Consider the following 19,899-nt stretch of genomic DNA (forward strand, 5'->3'; position numbering starts at 1 on the left):
TTATAAAAAACTGTTCCTTTGATGAAAGTCATCTCTGGATGGGCAGCAGCCTTGTGCCAGTCTCAGTACAGCCCAGCTCCCACAATACCACCTTGTCATTAATTCCTTCCCTGTGGCCTGTATTTACTGTGAACATAAATAGCATCCCTGTGGCAGCCTTAAAAGACAATTCCTTCCGAGATTCTGTTGTTGCAGGGGTGTAGTGCTGGTCTTTCTCAAACTCTTGGTTCCTCCGGCTCAGAGACTGTTCTCGTCCTGCTGTATTGTTCCTGGGCCTCTCCACACCCTGCTTAGAGACAGAAGAAGTATCTGTGGAGGTAAGGGGCTCTTGCAGAGGCATCCAGTGGGCAGCCTGTCCGTCTGTCTCTGGGGGGGGCGGGTTGAAGCCATGCTGATTTAACTCCATGCTCTCTCTCCAGCCACCAGGTGTATGCCATCGAATATATTCCTCTCTGCTTTTCAATAAATGTTTTTTCCCAGGGTCATATCTACCTTGCAATCTATTGCTTTGAATATTTATTACTCTAAACCTGCATAGAGAGCTCAGGATATGGTTTCCGCTCCTTCCATCAGTCTCTCTGCTTGCTCACCCACCTGCCCTCAATACCATGTGCCCAAGCAGCACAAAGTGCTGGTGGGGTGAGGGGACACTGCCCCAGTTTACAGCCAGGCAAATGGAGGTGGGGAGCAAGGCTGCAGTCAGAGGACCTGCCCCGACTGCCACTGAGGTGGCTGGAGAGGTCAGAGACTGTCCTTGCTCCCCTTCCCCTGCCAGAAGATGCCAGCAGGTTGCCAGCATGGCTGCCTGCATTCTTGCTCTTCAACATGATCCTCTCAGCACAACCTTTGGTAGAAAAAAAATTGGTTTTACCCACTAACAAGGATATTTTTTGCCACAGCTGTGCGGAAGAGCCGTTACACCAGCGGTTATGCTGGCAGGTCTAGGGGGGGAGCCATGGGATGAGGAGCCTGACGGATGGTTACCTGCACCCCTGGGAGCAACCAGCCAGAGGAGCACGTTTGGCCTCGGCATAAGTGACTACCCGTCTTCTCCCAGCAAGTTCAAACCACAGGGGCCAGGATTCAAACCCACATACAGATTTTTCAGTGACAGACCAGACCTTGGTACAGTAAGTTTTAGCCTTCTGACTTTAGGCTTTTTTATTTTAGCTGGTTTTTATGGAGTCTGAGAAGTAGCCTCCAGTCCCTGCAAGGGCTGTGCACCAGAGGCTGGAAAACCCTCCTCCACCAACTGAAACCATCTTCACGTTTACATCAATGTGTGCAGCAGCCTCTCCCTCCTGCCATCATCTTCGAACAGGGGAGAGCTGGTGTGAGCACTTGCAGGAGGCAAGGAAACCAGGTCGGGTGAATACTATTGAAGCAAATTCAGGCTTATTATTCAAACAGATGTTCATGAATATATTTTGCCATACTTGCAGAGTCTTAATTGTAATCTAACTTGATGGGAACATGAGCTTAAAAGTAGAAGACTGAATTTATGGAAGAAGAGATGATCTGGGAGATGAACTATCAAGCTGGGCTCTGCAGAGTGAGGGTTTACATCTAGCTCTGCATAAGAATGGGCACGTCACCTGGGCTTATTGCTCCTTGCCTCCCATGCATCCCAGGGGTGCTCAGATCTCACTCAGGAAACACGTCTGCGTTCCTGAGCAGGGCTGTTTGTGTGCTGGATTGTGTGTTCATTCATAATTGTTGCTTTCCTTACTTTCCACTCTTGGCAAATATGGTAGAGATTTGCCATCTTTTTTTCCCCTCCATCCTATCACTCCCCTGTCCCCGAGATGAGAACTCTCCCCGCTCCTCTCTCTTTTCTCAGCTTCCATGGGAAGCTGTCAGAATCTTTCTTGGTGGGGCCCCTCCTGCAAAACCAGGTCACTGTGAAGTTTTGGTGATACAACTTCACTGCCTGATGAACAAGAGGAAAACCTGGGAACGAAGCCAAAGTGTGATTCTACTACAGTGACTATTATTATTGCCATTAGCAAATATGGCAGGAAAAGTTACGATAAACAAGGGAGCCATAAGTGTATTTTGTACGTGTTTAGTTTATTCTCTGTGTTTTTTCTTCTCTTTTTTTCCTCCCTGATGATAAGTACTGTTTAAAGCTAGGGACAGATTGCATCGTTTTCACCTGGAGTCTGGGGACATTGGGGTTGCCTATTGCATGGTGCAGCGCAGTGTGTTCGATCTCACTCTGGACCTTTTGCACGGCAGGTAACAGTGTTGACTGCAGGTGGAGAGGCCTTCTCCTCCGATGGCATCTGGGGGGGTCAGAGAGGCACCAGCACCTCCCCGAGCAGAGCACCCCCTCCAAGAGTTGTGCTCATTGCCCGTGCACCTTCCTCACCCAGGAGGTGCGTGGGCAGCGCTCACCTCGGCTGCCGCGGTGGTTCTTCTGGCGTGGACCCAGCTGGCTGCAGGTGAGGGCAGCCTGCTGGGGATGGTCTCAGGTGGAGGATTTGGAAGGGAACCAGCCTGTGAGTGCAGGAAAGGGGGTAGGAGAGAAGCTGCTTTGTGATGGTAACCGCTAGAGCAACTGCGCTGAGGTGGCTGTTAATAACATTGATGCTAAAAAAGGAAGTTTTACCCCTTACAGTAAACGATGTGGTACCACAAACCCTAGAGATGGAAACGTCCTGCTCAGCCTGCTGCAGCATTGTAAGACTGCAGCTGGTAAGAGACCAAATGGCTCCAAAACTATTTGTAAAAAATGCAACAGCTCTGCATGTGCTGCCCGATCCCTTGGTCCCCCATCCCCAGGCAAACGAAAAGAGAGTACAAAAAAGTAAGGAAAACTGAGGGCACAGCCTCAGGCTCTGTGTTTCTAATTGACAACTTTCGTGGCAAGGTGGCACAGGGCATTTTGGGAACAATTCTTCCTTCCAAGATGCAAAGTATTTTGGTGAGTCCTTTGAAAAAGGTCTGCCACAGCTCACTGTGGCAGCCTGGACCACAACAGGCACAGACTGTTCGGTCCTTGGGGATGTGCATCCCACTTTGTTAAAAGGGGGGTTATTTGTGGGCACCAGCAAGCTCAGCGCTGGGGCTGACCTGTCGAATTTGGTGCAAATCCTCCCCAGTATTGCCAGGACACTTGGGTGAAGGCTGAGGCCGGTGATGGTTTGGATGCCTGTGGAGAGGATATGTTTCAAAAAGGCACAAGTGGGCAGGTTGAGCCAAGCTGTGTCCTGGCACCACTGCTAACCCCTGCTGAACAGGGTGCTGCTGTTTGGAAGTGTCCCGCTTGTTCCCACCAGCTCTGGATTTGCTCCCCAGGACCACAGAGTGGTCTGAAACCTCTGAAGCAGCACCTGGGGAACCCTGGTGTGAGCCTTTCCCATTTCTTGGGAGCACAGCACGGCTTCTCTGAGCTTTAAGAATAACTGGGGAGAGCAGCGAGTACCTGCTCTTGGCTTCAAGGTAAAGGAAAGAGTTTGGAGAGACTTCTTTATGCAGAGTAGCACAGCTCTGAGCCTTTAATAATGCAATGGACTTGTAAGTGTTCCAAACTGTGAGATTTTTGAATGAATTTTTAATCCAGGGTTTAATATTAAAGATTAACATGTGTGTTTTGAATTTCAAAATGGAAATTTACCCCTGAAAGGCTAAGACTTCCTTCAGTGGCTTCTTATGGTTTTGTTCTATTTTACTTCCCTGCTCCTCCCTGGGTACATAAAAGTGAAAAAAAGAAAAACAACAAAAGAAAGGGAAAACCCAGCATACAGGCTGTGCTCGGGGAGTTTACAACTTGTTGTTAAACCAGTGTCCGATTGGGCTCTTTCATATTAATGCTGCTCTGTGTGCTCTTCGACTTGGCAGGAGCAACAACATTTGTGTGAAAAGCTGAGCCAGTTGTGCAGACACAAAGTCTGGCTTAGTTCAGAGCGGCTGCGTACTTCGCTGCTTGGGCAGAAGCAGCTTCTTGCATCTGTTACAGGGAGAAAATTTGCATCGCATTTTCCTGAGACTCTAACTCTAAAAGACAAGGGAAGCCTGTAGCAGCTTTATGCTTGCGAAAGTTAGCAACTCTTGTAAAAGGGAATTTAGGGCATCAGGGAGAGGGAAGAAGAGAGGGCAAGTATGAAACTGGACAGCACTGTGAGGCTTGGTCACCCAGGGTTGACTCTCAGGACTCGGCATCACAGATGATGGTAAGGAGGGACACACATTGTCCATGTACAGTAACAGCAGCATCTGCATTCACAAAGCCTCTCTGCTGCATTTCAAGCATGTTATGATGACCTCCATGGTTTTTTTTAAAAGCTCCTTAAGTGGTTTGGAGCGTTTTGTGAGCATCTGACACTCCCTTGAGGGTGATGCTGTGTCCCTCCCAGCCTGGAGTGCTTTGGGGCAGGGTGTCTTGCAGAAAGCATTTGCTCTTGCCATCATGTTGGCCTCCAACAGAGCTGAACACAGTGAACCTTCTTGGTTAATTTTTTTTCTCCTTGATAAGAAATGTGTGTGTTAATTTGAAATCAATACTAATACTCGGCACAGTGATGGAGAGTGTGATTAATAGGCAGAGCAAGGTCCATGAATCAGGTGCCAAAGTCCTGTTCTTGACTCGCCGTTGACCTGCTGCATGGTGCTTAGGTGAGTTATACCCTCTCTCCATCTTGGTTTTCCTCACTGCAAAATGGAGACTCTCGTGTTAGCATGTTTTAGAGCTACCAGTAGAGCTTTCTGCACCTGAGTTTTTCAGCATGATGCTGGATACCCAGTTAAGAGTACCCGAGGGCTGGCTGGCGCCTGCTGGAGGTGAGGATGCTCAGCATTTGTAAAAAAAACAGGTTTGATGATCTTAGCTGGGATGCTTAGAGCTGCAGATGCCTCAGCCCTGGCTGCTCTGTGAGCAGGGAGGACCTCCCAGCATTAGGACCTGTTCCCCTTTGTGCCCTGTGCTGGCACATACCCGCATCTCAAAAGGGCACGCAGTGCGGCACTTTTGCATTAATCTGCCTGGGCACATTTTATTTCTTGGTCCTGCTTCCACCATGCAACGTTGGGAATGATTAGCCCAAATAGGTAGAGAATGGGGAATCGATTTATAGCCGGCAACACTCGCACCAAAGCTTCGGGTTTTGGGGCAGGGAGGTGGGGAAGGCAGCATTCCTTTGGGATGGGGAGCAGGGAGTGAGTCTCCTTCAGGGAAAGGACTGCAAAGCGCTTAGAGCGATGTGTTCCTGTGGCTGGTGTGGAAGGCTGTGCCTGACGCTGGCTGCCTGAGCAACATCAGGACCAAACTTCACCTGGAAATACCCTGCATCTCCTGAATTCCGGGTGTTCCCATGAGAAGACTGGGCTGGGGTGGTTTGTAGCTAAAGCTGGTAACGAAGCAGTCATCTATTCCAGGGAGTCCCAATGTGTCCTCTCTGTTCTGTCTCACATCACAGTGAGAGTCCAGATTTTTTAGTGGATGGAGCAAAAACCAGGAGAAATTTCCCTTGGGAAAACATACTGTTCACACGATGTTGAAAGGCCATGGTGTATTAAGTGTGTGTATAACACTGTACTGTTACTGAATAGAATTATGCAAAGTCAGAATTTATGTAATATCTAAATATATGACCAAAGTTTAAATGGATTGAAATAAAGTGTTTTTACCTTATTGAACTGAAGTGTGCCAACATTACCATAATTAAATGGGAAAGTCGAAGCAATTTATTTTGTCTTCACTCACTGAAAATGTCATCAAAGTTGATATTCTTACAACCTATTTTGATTTTAATGAAAACTCTTTTTCTCCCAGTGGAAAATTGTCCTTTTACAACCTCTTCCAGGCAGCTCAACTCATAATCAGACACATTCAATTACTGACCTGACATTTGCCAGATCAGGAAGACAAATATGAGTTTTCCTTTCTCTTCAGTTTAAATGAAAAAGAGCCTGCCTTTTTTGTTTCTTTTCTGTTTGTTTGTTTTTAATAAGTTTAATAATTTTACATCCAAAGTAGTTTGGGATTAACACAGTTCAAGATACAGAAGTCTGACATCTTTGAACATCCCCATGAAAGCTAGTTTTGATCTGACTGCTTTTGGAGACTTTGACTGCTTTTATCAGGCTTGTGTTGAACATCATGTGCAAGACGAGGAAGTTTCACTGTGATTGTGCATGTTCTCTCTTAAAGGCTCTCTCTTGTACCACAGGGCCACGAGAAAGTGGCTACCAAAATGGGTGCAAATGTGATTCGACCTTTAAGCCATAATTTGGCAAGGTACTTGGACACGTGCTTTATTTTTAAACATTGGGTGTATTTCCAGTGATTTAACTGCCTTTAGTGGAATTGGTAGGACATATCAAACCAACCTGGGCATCAGTGTCTGGCCGAGGGACCCCAGCTCCGTGTGGGTGCTCCCCTGGCCACGCAGGCGGCAACATGGGTGAAGTAGGGCTCACAGCTGAGTCACGGAGCAGGAGAAGTTTTAGGGGAGCTCAAAGGTACGGTGAACACCAAAGAACATCTGCCAAATATCCTTTCCCTTGCAAAGCTTGTGTACTCCATAGGACGAGAGCATTTCATACACAGGACAAACTGGGGTGGAAAGCAGATAGCCAACTTGTTGACGTTGCCTCAGCCAAAAGTTGTGGGTTGCTGGAGCAGATCCTTTAGGAATCTGATACTCTTCCTGGTGTCAGCCCTTCCTGACTTCAAGGAGAATGGCATCAGTCTAGAAATTAAAACTTTTCTTCTCAGAAATGGCTAGTTTCTGTCTCCTCAGGGTTGCTTTTATTTTAAATTACTTAATTTTATTTTGTTTTATCTTAGACACCCCTTTGTTGAGGGAGCAGCCCATCGTAACACCCCACAGGCCATCATAACCAACCATGGGGTGATGATGGCACTGGAATATCCTGGTAATGGGGGAAGGCAGGTAAGGTAGGTACCCCAGAAGCACTGGGGGAGCTCCTCTGCATTTGGCTTGGAGACGTGGGGCCATTTCTTGGGGAGTTATTTCCTACCCCCAGGCTCCACTCTTCATGGTCCTCTGCACTTCCTTAACCCAAATCTCAGCTCCCAGGCTGCAAACGCAGCCCCACGTTCCTCTCGCCCACCCTCTCCTTCCTCGTGCTGCCCTCAGCCCTTCTGCAGCCTGATCTATGCCTTCGCTCCCCACCTTGCAGGGAAGCTTTCTCACATAGGAGGTCTCAGCTCCTTGGAGTCCTCGTTGCTGACCCCAGCCCTGCTGTGGCCCAGTGGCTGTGTGCCATACGTGCACCCCGGCAGGCACAGGCGCACTCCTGTTTGCGGTGGAGCCCATCAACATCTGGGCGGGCTGGCAATGTTCCTGCTGTCTTGCTGCCTCGTCTTTCCTGGAAGAAGCAGCAGCAGCAAGGCCTGGGTTTCAGGTGGCCACCCAAGGTTTCTGGAGGACTCCCAGAAGATGTTGGTGATGTCTGCAGGGAGGGAGCCACGCAGCAGCATGTCCTTACATCTTCACCCAGTCTGTGCATCATAGGGCAAGCACTGTCCCTTTTCTGTCCATCAGCCTCTGCTCTTCCTCTTTTTGGGGAAGATGGACGTAATTCTTGGTGCTTTGGGTAGAAGTAGTTGAAATGTAGTTGGACTGTACGTTGGGACTATTTGCACTGGAGTTAGCCCTAAAGACAGTTGTGTCAGGGTAGGTGAGAAAGCCACTCGGGTACGAGTTTGCAGTCTGTGTTTTAATGGCATTTTCCTGTAATGGGGGCAGGGGGTGGAGGGACATCCAGAACGCATCTCTCTCCGTGCATTCTGTTTTAAAAGTGTTAAAAGTTGCTGACAGGCCGGTTGTCCTTCCATCATCCCCACCTCTTTCCTCATGCAGCTGCGCCCCAGTGCTCCTGCCTCTCCCACCGCACACAAGCTGTGTATTCCAGCCTGCCCACCCATGTTCCTTATGGGCTCTGTCCTTCCCACTCAATATACCATTGAACATATTTAAATTTTGAGTTGTTTTCCCTTATTAAGCAGTTTATCACTATGTTGCACATTTTATTATTTATTTTTTTTAACCAGGAGAGAAGGAAAAAAATTATTCTTTTGAGTATAAATCATTTACAAAGCTGCTGGGCTGTTAATGTATTTTTTATGGCTCAGCAAACAGAAAATAGGAGTGTGTGTCTTAGTAGATCTTTGCCAGCCTGTTTTAATTCCAGCTTCCTCAGCCTGACTCTCTGTTGCCCAGTCTTGGGAGCAGTTACATTTCTTTTGCAGAGGCATGGGTGGATACCTTCTCCCAAAGGGGGCAACTTTGCGGTGTCAGCAATGTCACATGCTGTTGCCAGCACTTGGCACTCATCCACAGTGTGACACATCTCTGCTGACTGGGCTGTGCTGGGAGAATATTAGCAAAGAAATGGGATGGATGGGGCGGGCTGCCGGGGGCGGGGACGGGGACTTGAGCTTATTTTTGCTTTTAGATTCTGGGAAGAGCTCTAATTGGACTCCTGCTCTGGGGTAAGCAAGTTACACGCAGGTCTCATCTCATCCCATGCAGCCTCATCCTGTACTTTGCATGCGGTGGGAGCAGCTCGCCTCAGGTGCAGTTACGGATATCCATGGGGATGCTCGAAGATGCTTTCAGAGAGCGTGACTGGCCATGGTGGTGCTTCCCAAATGTTAAGACTTGGCTCCTGTGAGGTTTTACAACCTGCTTCAGGAAAATGAAGCCAATGTATGCCTTCACTGCCCTCAGTCAACTCTGTGCCTTTTCTCTCTTTCAGGAAACGTAGATGCATGTTTGCTGTAAATGGTACTTTTTCCTTTCTGATGTGCTGTGATAAGCAGTGAAATAATTCAGAGGAGGGATGTGGGAGGTTTATGTTGGCATCTGAGCTAGATGAGTGGCAAGTCTGCAGCTATTAGCTGGTGTTGCAGGCTCTTTGCAAACTCAAGCTGAGCTTCCCACCTTAAATGTGCCTGCATGAACATCTGATAAGCTTTCATTCCCAAGTCACTTCAGCTAAAGTAACTGACCCTGCTCGTTTGAAATGTTCCACACACTCCCACCCCCCCCACGCCCCCACCCCCTGACATTCAGTACTGTTGGCATCATGATGCCTCCACTGTAGCAGTGAGCAGAACAGGACAGCACACCTGCAATGCAGCTTTCCCCTCTCACAGCAAAGCAAGTTAACTTGTCCTGACACCTTCTTCAGCAGGTTATGCTAATTAACGCCTGGCTGTGAGGTGGAGGCACAGCTTCCTTTCTGTTTTTGCTGGGTTTGGGACAATAACCTTGTGATGAGTGACAAGGCAAACAGCAGAGGGTGACAACATCTTAAGTCACTGCAGCATGATTCCCCAGAGCTGATCTACCACAGGACTAGGGGTGAAGGAGGAGGGACTCTGTTTTTCAGTCTCAGCTTTGTAGGAGACAAAGAACAGGTAGATAACTTTCTGTCCCCAGCTAAACTTTTAACTTTCCTCCTTGAGTGCACCTCTGCCTGTGATTTGGAAAATGGTGCTTCAGGCATCTCTGGAGGATCTTAGGAGGAAAAGAAACGACTGGCACTCTCTAGCAAGGACACACCACCCTGTTTATACCTTGAGTATGCTGCCTGATTGTGGCCTTCAGCCATCTTCTGTGGACAGATGGAATGCTCCTGATTTTCCCACTTGAGTCCTGGGGGGATGAGTCATTGATGACTCTGATGCTGGGCACAGCCAGGAATGGGCAAAGTTCACACCACATAGTCCCACAGAGTGGGCTGAATGAGGCTTACCCAACCCTCCCCTCTTCCAGCTCAGGGGAGAAATGAGTGAGCACTTGCATGAGTTCCTGATCCCCTCTGGGTCCCCTCTGGTCTTGCTCATCTGCTAAAGCAAAAAATTCCTCCACCTCAGTAGTGCAGCTGCTCCTTGAGTCCTCTGTGAATGCTGTGAATTCAAGGACTGCCGGCTCGGGTCGCAGCAGTCGCTGTTTCCAGCCAATGCTGCATGCATCGGAGGGAAGCGTTAAACTTTCCATAATGTACCTAATTGTGCAACACTATACCATGGTGAGGGGATTAACGCATGCCCCAGAGAACAGCGATTGATTAGTTTTACCCTAGCTAATGTCATTGTAGATGCTATTTTTGTCCCTATCAATGGCCTTTCCTATTTTTGTAATCTCGCTATAGTACAATGCAGTTGTTTTTTTGTCTTGTAACTCACACGCATACTGCATCTGAGGCAGCAGAGATGCAAAGTAGCCGTCCTAGCCAGCAGGAGCTGCGAAGGCGGCGGCTCTCCTGGCAGCTCCAGCCAGGCAGGATAGAGACACAGAATAGAAACAAGTACTGGGAGCACAATGGGAGTCCAGAACTGGAACAGACCATTTGGGTCATTGTGCCCCCGACCCTGCTATCACCAGGGCATCTGTAAACCAGATTTGGGTTCTTGTTCCCACTTTGTACTAACCCAAGCTGCTCTAACACTGTGCTCTTCTCACAGTTCAAAAATCTCTTGCATTTCAAGACAGATTAATTAAGCTCAAGCATTAAGAGCTGTTGGAAGAGCACCACTAAGGTGACACAAAGGAGCTTAACATGTGAACCCTGCTACATGGAGGGCACAGCCCCTCTTCATTTCTTTAGCAGGTTTGAATGCTCTGTAGTTCAGCAAATCAAACCCTGGAGGTCTAAACCTGAGCAAATGAGGATCTCGCACTAATAGGGACCCTCTGAGGATGCCTGGAACTGGAGCTGACTGATTTACTCAGCAAGTCAGACACCCAGGGAGTCTGTGCCAGAAGCGGGGAAGGAATCACATTCCTCAGTGTGTTAGGAGAGCCCCCTTTTCTACCCCTGCAAGAGCTAGTTCAGCTCCTCTGACAAGGATGTGGGAGGCAACTGACACCACTCTTGAACTACATATAGCTGAAAGCTTTCCTGCCTTTTTTTGGTTTTAAGGTCCACTTCTCCTCCGCATACAGCTGCAGGCTGAGGAGGTCAGGGGCAGGGAGATATGCTCCATGTCATCACAATCAGAGGGTTGTTTGAAATCCTTCTCCCAGCTGACCCGCAGAGAAAGACCTATTGCTAAAAGGGAGGATGGCAGGGGTAGTAGTGACCACTACTCACCAGACCAACAGCTGAAGCCAGAGCAGAGTGGGATGGCGAGAAGTTTCATTGTCAGCTTTCTGTCTAGTCCAGACGAGGTTATAAATGGTAAGAGAGGAGGTTGGTGTTATCAAGCACAAATTTACAGGTAGACAATGTCCCTGATCAGCTGATGCAGCTCTGGCAAGAAACGCAACAGAGCTCAAGTTCAAGACCCTGATATTGTGTTTTCTCCCTGGATTAGTGTCTGCTCGCCCGCATACCTTATAGGGTGGGCAGCAATCCTGAGATTGCTTATACTGTGGTGAAATGGATCTATTTAATTGGGAAGCTCCGTGCTGGAGGGATGACTACATACCACCAGTTGCACCTGATGATTTCTTCAGGGGTAAGCATGCTTAGAAGTTAACTTGGCTTTCAACATGCATTTAGCAGGGAGTAGCACTGTATACACCTCAGAGGAAAAGTTAGGGTCAGTCTTGGTTTAACACCTGCATTACGGAGATCTTGCTCTAAAACCATGCTAGATGTGATAGTTTTCCTGCTGTTTGTTCCAGTCTGTCCTGCAGAGCCAGCAAAGATAAGAAGGAAAGAGTTGGGAATTTTTTTGCCTTGTACACTGTCAGGTTACTATCTCATTCCTGGATCTGTGAGCCAGAAAGAGCCAGCATGAGCCTTATTTTGCCATGTTGTCCCTGTTCAAATAAAGCGAATGTGCTTACTCCCAATAAATTCTCAGTCTGGTGTCTGAGATATTCAAAGTTTGATGCAGCTGTCTCAGAGAACAAAATGCCCAAACTCTGTCCAGTTGCAACTTCTCTTTTTAGCTCTGAGCTATGTACTTGCCCGTCATTGCGATGGGGATAGGGCAGAAAGAGCTGGACAGGGCGAGAGGAAGGGACAGGGTTGGCAAGTGTGACTTGCATGGCTGGGTTGCAGAGAGCCCAGAGGCACCACTGGTGAGAGCTCTGGGAACGAGGGGGAAGCAGGGGCTGCTGAGCATTGGGCCGGGCTGCTAAGCTGTGCTGCACAGTCCAGACGTTGTCTGGGGCTTTAAAGACTAAATTAGACAAACTTCAGTTGGGAGTGTTCAGTAGGCAGTGTTACTGTGTCTTGAGGAGGAGCTATGCTAGAAAGTCTCTGTCTCTCTGTTCTGACAGAAGCGTAACAATTTTTGGGTGTCCTCAGTATGCCCCACAGGCTCTCTGGGAAGGCTCCTGTAGCACCTGTATAACATGTGCCCACAAACCGGGGCACGGAGGCAATCACCCTATGGATGCCCCCTGGACCAGCGTTTGCCTTCTCCTTGCTATGAGCTTGCAAAAGGGCTATGGTGTGCTTGAGCCCTCCCCTCATCTCACCACTGATCCCAGCTCCCAGTATAATTGTTCCAAGGAGGTCTCTACCAAGCATCCTCCCCAGGAAAGTTTGTGCTAGGGCACATTGCCTCCAGGGTACAGTCTATTATGACAGCGTTGCAGCTATCCCAGAGGCCTGCCCTGCAGAGTGACTTTGGAGGCTGGAAGTTTTTCCATGGAAGAATTTCCTTAGTGAACTGGAAATAATTCAGCCTAGCTGGGCATTAAGTCAGATCTGTGCTCCACTGGAGAGCTTGGTGGTGCTGGTTCCATGACCAGGGTGGAGTCCACTGCAAGCTTCCTCCAGATAGTAAGCTGGGTAAATCCTGCTTCTGGTTAGATAACTAGCAAGAGTAGCACATGTAGAGTGACAGGAGGATACTCAGTCCCTGGGGAGAATGGGCAAGACCAGTATTCAGGCAGCTTGTTGAGCAGCCTGTTTGGATGTCATATCATGCTGGGTAACTTCAACATTATCAGCGCTTGCAACTGCAAGTCAGGCTCCTTCAGGGGCTTTTGAATGATGGCTTCACTAGCAGGTCCTGTGGCAGAAGTACTCCCTGCATCTGTTGCTGCCTCCTCCAGCTGTGAGTCGCTTCTTCCCGGGCTGTAGGTTTTGATGCTGCTCGGTGTGTTGAGTTGGCAATGTACCTCAGCTCATTTGGAGTGGGAGACATTTCTTTAGCACAGAAGGCAGCTTTGGTCCCAGACTCAGAGATGTGAGGCAGGCCAAAAGCTCAGAGACTTGTGTTTTCCTTTCACCTCAGGAAAAATACTGCTCTGCAGTTTCTCCCTCGTTGCCTGCAGTTGTCAGATCGAACATTGTGTTCCTACCCTGTTCTTAAAACTTTTGAATTACCTCATCTTTGCCTCTCTAACGAGGGACCCAAAATGTCATACTGCCAAAGGCATCTTCCCCAGCACGTGGCAACAGGATTGCTAATTGCGCCGAGACGGGGGGAGCCGTTCCCTAGGTTTTGGATGCAAGCTGATACAGCTTGAAGCTTTGTTCTCCTTTTTTCCCCCAGCCACACATATTTCTGCATATTTTCCCTTGAGGTCTGGAGATGCAGAATGCACGCAGCTGAGTGTCTTTTCATGCTTTTCACACCTCCCTCCCTCCTTTCTCCCTTGGCCATTTGCTTCCCTGGCTTGCCAGCACTGCAGAGTGAACCTGTACCCTGGCATCTGTGTAAGCAAAGTCATGCTAGCTCAGCCTCCTGTGCTGGTATCAGAAGGTTCCTGCTAGCAGGTGCCAAGTACTTCTGACTTGCCAACAGTTCTTGGGGGTACTTGCAAAGTAGAGAGTGTCCTCCAGAAGGCAAGGCAGGGCAGGAGCTTGACTTCCATGGTAGGAATGACCCTGTAAAGAAACATCTATTTTCCTGTGGTCCTGGGAGAGCAGTGCTCTAAGCTACATACCGTGGGGGAAGACCCTCCCTGGGCGCTGTACTGCCACCCAGCCAGGGATACCCGGATATCTGGCTGAGCATGGGTGCCTTTGACAACCAGGTGCTGGGGATGATCCAGCAGTAGAGGAGGACATGTCCTTAGTACAACGTCAACAGCGTGACCACAGTGCTTCCTGAAAGCACAGCCTCTGAGGCCCCTGTGGTCTGTGACCATCTGTCATCATGGTCATATGGACTGGTGACTGTGCATCAGCTATTCATGTTATCATCTGGCCTGTTGATGTGAAGTGATGGTGGTGGATGTCCTCATTTCACTCGTGGGGCTGTCAGCCAAGGTAATTTGGTGATCTCTGGCAGAGAGGTGTGGTGATGAGCGGGAGCTGGGAGCATTTTCAGTCAACTTTGTATGAGTCAAAGTCTTAAGATGTGCCCATGTCTTTCAGCTTTGCTGCATCTGGTATGTTCTGAAGCCTCCCAGTCTTGCAAGCTTTGTAAGGCACCTAGAAAACATGTGGCAGCATCTGCCTCCTCCTTATACCCAGCAGGGATGAAAATGCTGGTTGTGGGACCGGTGCTGTATGAGCTGTCTACGTGGACTCTCATGGAGCCAGTGGGGGGGAGCTGGGTGTGCTACTTGGAAAAGCAGCAGTGAGCCGTCAAAAGCGAAATCACAGTGATCTGTTGCCAGAATAATTACTTGGTCCTGAAAGTACGAGGAAACTCTAAAAGAGCCTCTGTAGCCAAAAATGTTGTTCTGCTGGCTAGTTCCCTGACAGGGGACAAAAAACCGGAGCATCCGTTCTAATTAGCGATGGGAGCTTGCTGCATGGGGATCAAAGGAGAAAGCCGTTTGCTGAATCAAGCTAAGATCAAAGTGTCCTACGTACAGGAAGGGCCCGTTCCTCTTTCTGCTGACAGTGGTGCACCCCGCTCTTCCTCCAGGCATGCTGCTTACAGGGATGCTTAATTACTAAGTAAGGAGAAGACTGCACGTACAAGAGAGGGTGTAATGGCCCTTGTAATCCAATTCTGAGAGACGAATTGGTGGTGATCGATTCTTGTTGTCTCTCACAAGTCATTAAACTTCTTTGAATGCTTAGAAAAGATCTGGATTGTGTACCTTTGCAAAAGAAGACCCGTTACAACATCTTTTGCTTGATTTTTCTGACCTCTTATGTGTAGTTTGACTTAGTAGGCTGGGCTGTATGTGTGTGCATATATCTATATTTGCATTTATATCTACCCAAGGGAATTCAAGTCCTCATTCCTTAGGCTGCATTGAAAAATCCTTATCCCAATAGATATGCTAAATTTGAAATCTCTTCCTCCCTCTCTCCGGTGTCTCCTTCCTTTTGCATTAATGCAAAGCCACATTTTTGCAACTCCTAATTTTGAAATGTTTAAACATGTATCGTTTGGTTGAGTTTTCTTACTAACTGTCTTCCTGGGTATACAGATTTGTAAGCGTATGTGTCTTTGTGTGCATCCACCTGTGTTTTGGGTTATAAGTGTTGCTATGGAAGGATGCAGTCACATAGATACTTGCATACATGGGCAAGTGCATGTGCAAGTGTGTTACATTTTCTAGTAGTCTGAGAGACAAAGAAAGATGCTGTAGCTTCTGGAGAGGATTAGATCTTTGCTCTTTCAGCTGTCTCCTTGGGAGAGGAGGCATGTTGTGGTAATGCTCCCCCAGTGCTGTGTTAACATACCAGCCTGTCTCCCTGTTTATGCTGGTGGAAGGCGACTTTGCCTGCATTTGGTCTCCTGACTCTCCTGTCGCCTTGTTTAAGCTTACTTGTCAGAAGCAGTTGTGTGTGTTTTCCTCAGCTGTAGCCCTGCAGGTGCCACTTCACAAAATGAGTCCTTGTCTTTAAGTGCCACCTGCCTTGTACGCATCCCAGGCCAAAGAGCAGCTGACAGGCCCTGGGACGCATGAGGCAAAGGCAAATCTGAGGAGCTGGCTTGCCTGGTGCTTTAACTGGACAGAGACAGGACAGCGTGGTGTGGGGAAGGTGCTCATCTTGCATGCCAGGTTCAAAGCAACTCCCCTTGGCAAGAGAAATAGATGGGGACCCCAGGTCTTCCCCCCTACCCCGCCCCAGACCCCCCAGACACCACTGCATGGCATTCCCATTAAAAGGGATGCCGTGGTGCCTTGAAAGGGGGAGGAGATTCCAGGGACTGTGGGGTGCTGCAAGGCGAGAGGGGGGTACTGGCAAAGGAATTATCATGTGTTTTATTTCCTTTGATAAATTGTTCATAAGTAGATTGGGAAATTTTCAAATGTATTGAAAATTATTTTTACAGTGAAGAATGTATGCATGTTCTATTTTAGTGTTCTAATTATTCTGCAGGATGTTTATAATCAACTAATAGTAAATATTAGGAGTAGCAAGAGGGTGGTATGAAATCACATCATCTTGATGATTGAGTGATTGATGTAACTAACCCTGCAGTGCAAACTGTAAACTCTTAACTTTTCCAGTAAATTTGCTATTACTGAATACTCACACTTAAACATTACTTCTTCTGAATTAGAAGAATTTGAATATGTGGGTTTTTCTTGGAGGGGAAAGTTGGTGGAGATAAGGGATGGGGCTGAAGAACACACGTAGCTCTTCCAGATCAGATGAGTAGTTGGTTTTCCTCTCATGGAAAGCATCTCATTACGCTGAACATGGCAGAAGAGCTTTCTGCACTGTGTTGGAGAGGGAAGTTAATCCAATAATTGTCCAAATTATTGGGACTCCCTGCACACTGTTTAGCACATGGACGATGCAAGACGGGATGAGTACTCATGGCAAAGCAGCCTTCAAATTCAGACCTGCAGAAGAGACAACCCCTTGTCGGGGTTGTGTTCAGTAAGAGCCATCTCCAAAGTTGACGCAGATCACTTCTGGGTTTGGGGCTCTTGCCACAGCCTGGCCACTGTAAGCAAGTGAGGAGTCCAAAAGCATTCCCAGTCTGTTGACCACAGATGCAACTGGAAGGCAGATGCCTTGTAATAAAGGTGATGCTCATTACTGGTTCTTCAAATTGTTTACTTCCACTTGCTGTTGACAGCCTTGCATAGGAGATTGATGGATTGAGCTTTCACCAGCTGTTCCTCATCCAGGCACCTAATTCTCTGAGATGTTAGCACCAGAGATGAACTCTTTCCCTGGGAATTTCTAAAATGTTCAATATTTTAAAATATGTTCCAAGCTGTGAGGGAAGTCAGACTTGGATTTTTTTCCTGCAAAGTAAGAAACTAATTAATTTCGCTTGGAGAGATTAAAATGGCATTTTGTCTGGCTCTGTTCTGAAGCACTTCTGAGCCTCCCTGAACTCCCTGGGGCTTTGGAGGTGGGAGATATGGAGGAGGGGATGGAAGTCTGGGGGAGGTTGCTGAGGATTTGCAAGGTGCTGGGGTGTTGCAGCTCCAGAGCAGTCAGTCCAAACACAGGACATCATCACGGGCTCTTCAAGTGCTAAAAACTTTGTCTCTGTAGTACCTGAAGCTCAGCACTTCCAGGCTCAGTGCCCCATCTCTCCATTAGGTAGACTGGGAAGGATCCCAGCAGACAAGCATGTGGGAGACCACTCACCTTTTTCTCAGAAATTAGCCTGTTCAGTTTTTTTATAGTTCAGGTAGAAAGCTGTTCTCAAATGAAGCATTTCACCTTTAGCAAACCAGCGTCTCTTGGCAGAAAATAGAAACTTTGCTGGCAGCCCTTCCTGGAGTCAGCAAGAGAATGGGGTGGTCCACAGATTACACGTGGGAGCTAGCAACATTCTGATACTGCCTTGGAGCTTGAAAACGCCTTGCCTTCTCCTCCGGGAGCCTTCCACATGCTTTTGAACAAAGAAGATAGTAAGTTGTCATATAGATATTTTTTGTAGTCCACATTTTGATTTTGTGGGGGAAAATGGTCTAAAGAATTTTAGTGCTACTCAAATTGGTGGTGGTGACTCCTTGGTTAGTTTCATTTGACAAGATTTTGGCAGTAGGAATGGAGCTATTTCCCTGTGTGACTTGAGTCTAAAAACTGCAGAGCTGCTGCACTGGGAAGCTGGGGCTTCTCAGGCTTTGAGCCCTGTCCAGCCTGTGCGGAATGCAAAGAGGCGAGTGGTGGAAATGCTGGAAAATAAATGAGATTTTATGAGATCCTCCATTACCAGTGCTCATTTTTTACCAGCTAGATAGTAATACCTGGACTAGAAAAGATTTAGATTTGTAACCCTTTAAATTAAAAGTAGCACTAAAATGTTTCTGCTCATGCTGGACTTTATGAGTCATAGAAGTGGAGGGGGAACTGTGTTCCTCTCTTCTTACCCCTTGGTGAAGACTTTCAGAATACGGTTTCCTTTTCTGTTTCAGGGAAGCTGGGTATCATTGAGACTGATGGGTTTGGAAACACATTTCATTATCCCTTAGACACAGCTTGGCTGCTCTTAAAGCTCTTTCCCTGACACCGAACCAAAACCTGTTGTTTTCAAAAGCTCTGCAACTTGAGTGCTCTCACTCAAAAAGGGCCACCAATCTGCATCTGCCCATGCAAAAAGTCTGCATGAGAGCAGCCTGATCTGTTGAGGGAGGAATACAATTCTTTTTTAGCCTAAAGTAATTGGTAAGGTACAGTTGTGTAACAACAGGATGTTGCTGTCATGACCTGCAAGTGTATGGGGCCACCTGCAGTGCTTGAACCGAGTGTCCTTCTCCTGAAATGCTTGAACTGGGTGTCCTTCTCTTTCCAGGTCTGGTGTATCCTCTGGAGGTGTCAGTCAGTTCAGGGAGTATCCAGGTTGCCCGAGGCCAGACAGCAGTACTGCCCTGCACCTTCACCACTAACGCTGCTCTCACTAACCTTAATGTCATCTGGATGGTCATTCCTCTTTCTAACGCCAACCAGCCTCAACAGGTAAGTCCTCTCTTACTGGAGCATCTATTTCTTTGGGGCTTTCCTTTTCCTCCTCCTTTTCACATTGATCTGGATGTAGACGCTTTAAAATGAGTCTCTGGTTGTCCCAGAACTTCATTGTCCCTTCATCGCTGAACATCCCTCTGGATCTTACATGAATCTGATTTCTTCAATGCTTTGTTAACTGATGCACATTGTGTCCTTGGCTACCTTGGCTGGATGTGCAGTTGGGGCAGGTGTATCTGATACTGTGTTGCTGCCCTGGACCTCTGCTGGTTTGTGTGTTCAAAAGAGCACAAGAGGTGTAATCCAGGTTTTGGTGCACTGGATATGGGATTTGGAGGTCCTGGGAGCATCTGCAGACATAAACCTGTGAAATCCATGTAAACGGGGCCATAACACGTGGTCTGTCATAGACTCATCTCCCCTTTCATTTCCCTTACTTTTTCACTGTTTGTTGCTTATGCAAGTCCATTCTTAGGAACATTAGCAAATGAGAGTCTGTCGTGGTGGGAACCAGAGATGTGCTGGGCTGGTTTTTGCCCACATACCATCACATTTGGTGTCCCCATCACGTTTGGTCTTCAGTTGTGAGAACCTGCACTGAAGAGTACTTGCTTCTTAGGGACTTGGTCTAAGTACAGGTGGCTATATAAGCCATCTGACTGGTGGAGGTTGTGCGGCTCCAAGGGCTGCATTGCCTGTCATGCAGTGTATCTCAATGATCTTCAGTAAGCAGCATCAAATCATAGCAGGATCTTACTGGCTGAGACTCAGACTGATACTGGCTACCAGGCAGATGCTCTCCAGCAAAGTTCTCACTGGCCCTTACAGAGTCTCTGCTTTTTTACACTGATCCTGCCCAGATGGGTAATAACTATTATACGAAGCAGGGTGGTATTTCCAATCCAGCTGGGCCAGAAGACTCGGGTATCTATCTGGTCTGTTATCTTTGTGGATATTTTTATTAAAATAAAACAGGCTACAAAGCATGTTCCTCTTTTAAACACCTTTGCTGGGATGGGTCTGCCTGGGACAACTGTATACTGAGGTCTGGTTATTTAGTGATGCTTTAGGAACTGATCCTTTCGGCTTTGGAAGCCCATGTTTTGCTTGCTGTTCTTCCTCCTTGCTCAGCTCCTGCAGAGCGTTATTTGAGCCTTCCTTTCTTTTCCA

General features: G+C 47.8%; 1 protein-coding gene across 1 annotated transcript in view; it reads left to right on the top strand.

Annotated features, from left to right (window-relative positions):
- The window catches only part of IGSF11 (immunoglobulin superfamily member 11), a 160,329-nt gene that overhangs the window by 84,639 nt on the left and 55,791 nt on the right, over positions 1–19,899 (top strand). The window contains exon 2 of the mRNA XM_080392538.1: positions 18,560–18,723. Within this exon, the coding sequence (XP_080248664.1) occupies positions 18,560–18,723 (164 nt within the window). The remainder of the gene's footprint in view (positions 1–18,559; positions 18,724–19,899) is intronic.

The sequence above is a fragment of the Falco punctatus genome (genome assembly GCF_963210335.1).
Source record: "Falco punctatus genome assembly, chromosome: 6".
NCBI lineage: Eukaryota > Metazoa > Chordata > Aves > Falconiformes > Falconidae > Falco > Falco punctatus.